This window comes from Octodon degus, unplaced genomic scaffold, assembly GCF_000260255.1.
Source record: "Octodon degus isolate 3935 unplaced genomic scaffold, OctDeg1.0 scaffold00155, whole genome shotgun sequence".
Classification (NCBI taxonomy): domain Eukaryota; kingdom Metazoa; phylum Chordata; class Mammalia; order Rodentia; family Octodontidae; genus Octodon; species Octodon degus.
Window position 1 is genome coordinate 4,364,853 of NW_004524731.1, and position 4,349 is coordinate 4,369,201.

The following is a 4,349-nucleotide window of genomic DNA, read 5'->3' on the forward strand; positions in this document are numbered from 1 at the left end:
CTCTCCCCCATCTCTCCTTCTCTCTCTCTCCCTCTACCACTGTGTCCCTCTGCCTCCCTCTCCCTCACCCTGCCTCCCTCCCTCCCTCTCTCTCTCCCTGCCCCTCCCTCTCCCTCTCCCTCCCCATGCAATGGCACCTGCTGTCCACTGGACACAGCACAGTGACGTGTCAGGCCTTCGTATGAAGGACGTGCTCTCCAGCATCTTGGTTCTGCTTCTGCTCCCACCCTCAGCTGGCCACTGCGGCTCCCCGGACCCCATCGTGAACGGCCACATCAGCGGGGATGGCTTCAGCTACCGGGACACTGTTGTCTACCAGTGCAGCCCTGGCTTCCGGCTGGTGGGGACATCAGTCAGGATCTGCCTGCAGGACCACAAGTGGTCTGGACAGACCCCCGTCTGTGTCCGTGAGTACCGTGCCAGCCCGGCTGTCCTCACGCTTCCAGTGCGTCCAGCCACCCACAAGCATGCCCCGGGCTCAGAGCAGGAGGGCTCTGCTGGTGGAGGCCAGGCCCCAGCTCGAGCCCGTCTGTCCTCTCCCCACTCTGGCTCCTTCCACTGCCTCCCAAGTCCCTGCCCAGGCTGGGCTCAGCACGAGGGTGCCACTGCTCCCTGCGAGGACCCAGGCCAAGCACAGGCGGAGCCCTGGTGTCTGCAGTGTGGAGGAGGCCACCTCCTTGTCCGCATGGCTTTCTGTCTCCTCACTGTTTCGCCTGGGCACGGAGAGCCCCTTGACAGAAAGAAATGAGATTGCCTGCAGGCCTCGCAGAGCCCATCACTGAAAGTCAGTGCTGGCTTTAGAGTACACACGCCCCTCTCTTTATTGCAAAATTCCTCTTAAAGCAATTGCCCTACTCACATATGCTTTTCTTTCCCATGAATGAAACAAAAGAGATGCTACCAAGGCACCCGTGGTGATGGTGACAGGTGTCGCCTTGGCGAGTGCTGTGGTGACACGCAAGGTTAGAGATCAGAGCTTTACTCGGGAGAAGATGGGAGATGTTGACAGGATAAGTGAGGAGGAGGACACCAGTCTGGGGGCCCGAGTGTGTTTCTTTCGCAAGGGCCGGTGACCAAGACCCCCGTGCTGCATAGTCCCGGCCTGGGGCATGCCATAATGGCAGAACGTGACATCCTAGGACAGCAAGTGTGGCGGGGAAAGGGCCTCACGTGTGTGGCTGTCTTGCTAATTGCGTGAGGCTTGCAGGGAGACTGGAGACATTTAAAATTTCGAGAAAAGCTATGATGTCTCACAGCAAAGCTTCGCAAAAGGAGCTGGCATTTCCTGGAGGGAACTTTCCAAAGCCTGGAAGCCACAGGGTGGGCTGGGCAGCACTCAGGCTCAGCGCTTTGCTGGGCCTTCCCTGAGGGAGGCGGCTCCTGAGTGAAGGAGCTGAGCTGCGTGGGGCAGGGCTGCCTGGCCTCACTCTTGGGGTGACGGCGCTCCGGCCTCCCCGTGTCTCCTGCCGCCTCCCACCGCCATGCGCCCTGCAGAGTGGGGGCTGAGCGCGGCGGGGACCCTCCTGTCCCACACCCGTGGATGTGTTCTCAACGTGACAGGAATGACTTGTTTCTAAAATGTACATCTGGGCTGAGAGAATGAAAAAGACAGAAGGGAAAAAATATGTATGTCTGTACACAGGCTAGCTTGGATAAATGTACTGCTGATTTCTACTGGCCTATTAAAAGGGACAGCTAATGCTTACATATTTTTCTTCTTTAACCAGTTTCTGAAAAATTTTACATGTTTATATCTGGTAATCTGAGCAGCTAATTTGCAGACAACAATATACAATATAACAATCATTGTTGAATTACTCTTTTTATTTAAGAAAATTCTGTACCCTTTCTTCTTCTTTATTATCCATTCTATTTTTTATTCTCTTTAAAAAATAAAACATGAAAAAATAAATAAAATGGATGGTGACAGCGCTGTCTTCCCCACAGCAATCACCTGTGGACACCCTGGAAATCCCGCCCATGGGGTCACCAACGGCAGCGAGTTCAACCTGAACGACCTCGTGAACTTCACCTGCAACGTGGGCTACCTGCTGCAGGGGGCCTCGCGCGCCCAGTGCCGGAGCAACGGGCAGTGGAGCAGCCCGCTGCCCACCTGCAGAGGTAGGAGGCCTGCAGCGGGCCTGCCCGGGTCTCTGGGGTGGAGGAGACGCTGGGCGGGGCAGAGCCCGTGCAGTCCCAGGGCCCTGCACAGACGGTGCTGAGGACCAGGCCAGGTCCTGCGTCTCGGGCCAGGGTCTCACTGCGGGCCCCTGGGATCCTGTCCTACCGCAGCAGCCCGTCTTCCCTCTCTCCCTGGCTCATGCTGCCCTCCCATGAACAGTGGGCACCTCTGCTGGAGTCAGGCACGCATTTGTAAGAGCATGGCTTGTTCAGCTCAATTACCTATTTTTGATTGATTTAAAATTGTCATATTGATTTGAGCTAAAACTAGAGTTTCCAGGGAAATTCTGTTTCTAGATTTCGCATCTCCTCCCCATGCCTGCTTGTAGTATTTAAGACTCTGCCTCAGGTCCTCACACCTCCGGCTGTGGGTGTGGCACAGAGGCCAGGTCTCCTGGCAGCACCAAGTGACGTCAGGGCCTTAGGCACTGTTGGCTGTAGCAAGTGCTCACTGCCTCCAGATTGCCAGGGGGCGTCCTTACGGGAGACCACTCAGAGTGGGGGTCCATGGCTTCGGATGAGTGGCCGCCGCTGCTGAGCTCTGCTGCAGTCCACGAGGGAGTTTTTGGCTTGTGCTCAAGCACTGCGTGAGCCTGACTCCCTCCCCCTACAATGCCAATGTCAAGGCCACGTTAGGTGGCAGCCGGGACCCGCGGACCCACAGTCTGCCATTGCTGAAGGCCCTGAGTGAGGCTGGTGTTAGGTTTTTCGTCACAGCAGAGAGGCAGAAGAAGAAAAGAAGGGCCTTTGTTGAGGACACGGAGAGGACTTCTGGAAGATAGTGGGGATCGCTGCCCTGAGACAAAGGGAGCTGGAGTTAAGTGGACCTCGGCTCGGGGCAGAGTTTGAGGGCAGGCTCGGTGATGCACACGGAGGAAGCTGTATGCAGGGCTGAGGGCAGCAGAAGGGGCACATGGTCGTTGGGAGGATAAACTGTTGTTCGGGCTTCAGCCGTGTTAGACCACCATGACAGTTCAGCAGCTCAGACTCGGCCGGAACCTACCAGCCAGAGCTGCCCCTGCCTCCGTCCTGAGAGGAGCAGGCCCCAGATCGGATCCCTTCTTCCAGTGGAGGCCTCTCTCTCCAGAGCCATGTGGCCAGGGCAGGCATGCTGCCTTGTGCCGGAGAGGGAGTCCGCACTGGGGGCGGCGTCTGTTCTGCCCCTTCTCGGTGTCGCGGCTCCGTCTCCTGCAGCCTCAGTGCCCAGGGTCAGCGCCCAGCACACCACGAGGCAGGGCCTGAGACCCAGCAGCTGGCCTCGTACTCCAGAGGCAGCACCGGGGCGGGGCGCCACCGGGCCAGGCCCAGCCGCCTCCGGGTCCTCTGCCCTCTGCACCTGGACAGCCGCAAGCACCGCAGTGCGCTCAGAGTCCGCACGGGAGCTGACGGGGCCGGCGTAATGTGCGATCCCTTGTGTTTCCTGAGCCTGAACCGCACCATTTGAAACTTACTTTTCCACACCACGAGTAGTTAGCTCACTCGTCAGCATGGAGGGCTTACGACAGTCGCACATGTTATCGGGGTACAATGTCATCAATTCTTTTCCCATTAAGATTTTCCTCATTGGGGGGCCGGGGATATAGCTCAGTGGCATCAGCGCCTGCCTGGCAAGTGCAAGGTCCTGAGTTCGATCTCTGGTACTGCAAAAAAAGAAAAGAAAGAAAAACAACAACAAAAAAAGATTTTCCTCTTTGAAAAATGAGTGAATAACTTGGTCACAGAAGCTTTCACCTCAAGATAGCTACAGATTTATGTGCGGCCATGGTAAATGATGCAGGCAATTCTTCCGTGTCCCTTCACGGAGTGGCCGGTGGTGGCACCTCACAAGCCCAAGCGTGCTGGCACCCCTCAGTGTGGTCATGAGGACCTCGAGGCCCCACAGCGCTGGCCCCAGCCTTCTCCCTGTTCCGCAGTTCTCCATCCTGGCCCCCAGGTCCATGACCTGCTTGTGCTGAGACCGTGCACCCCAAGTGGGGCGATGGCTGTGGAGGCCTTCGGGCTGCCTTCTTCACGCACCCTGGCCCCCGGCAGTGAGCTGGAGGAGTGTGTGCTCATGCCCAGCGTGCTGTCTCCCTCTGTCCCTGTGTCTGTCCCTCCCCCCCTTGTCTCCCTCCCTGCCCTCCCTGTCTCCCTCCCTCCCTCTCTCTCCCTCCCTCCCTCCCCTCCCT

General features: G+C 57.7%; 1 protein-coding gene across 1 annotated transcript in view; it reads left to right on the top strand.

Annotated features, from left to right (window-relative positions):
- Positions 1-4,349, top strand: part of Csmd1 (CUB and Sushi multiple domains 1) — a 1,642,653-nt gene that overhangs the window by 1,599,896 nt on the left and 38,408 nt on the right. Inside the window, exons 55-56 of the mRNA XM_012517218.2 lie at positions 234-407; positions 1,948-2,121. Coding sequence (XP_012372672.2) covers positions 234-407; positions 1,948-2,121 — 348 coding nt within the window. The remainder of the gene's footprint in view (positions 1-233; positions 408-1,947; positions 2,122-4,349) is intronic.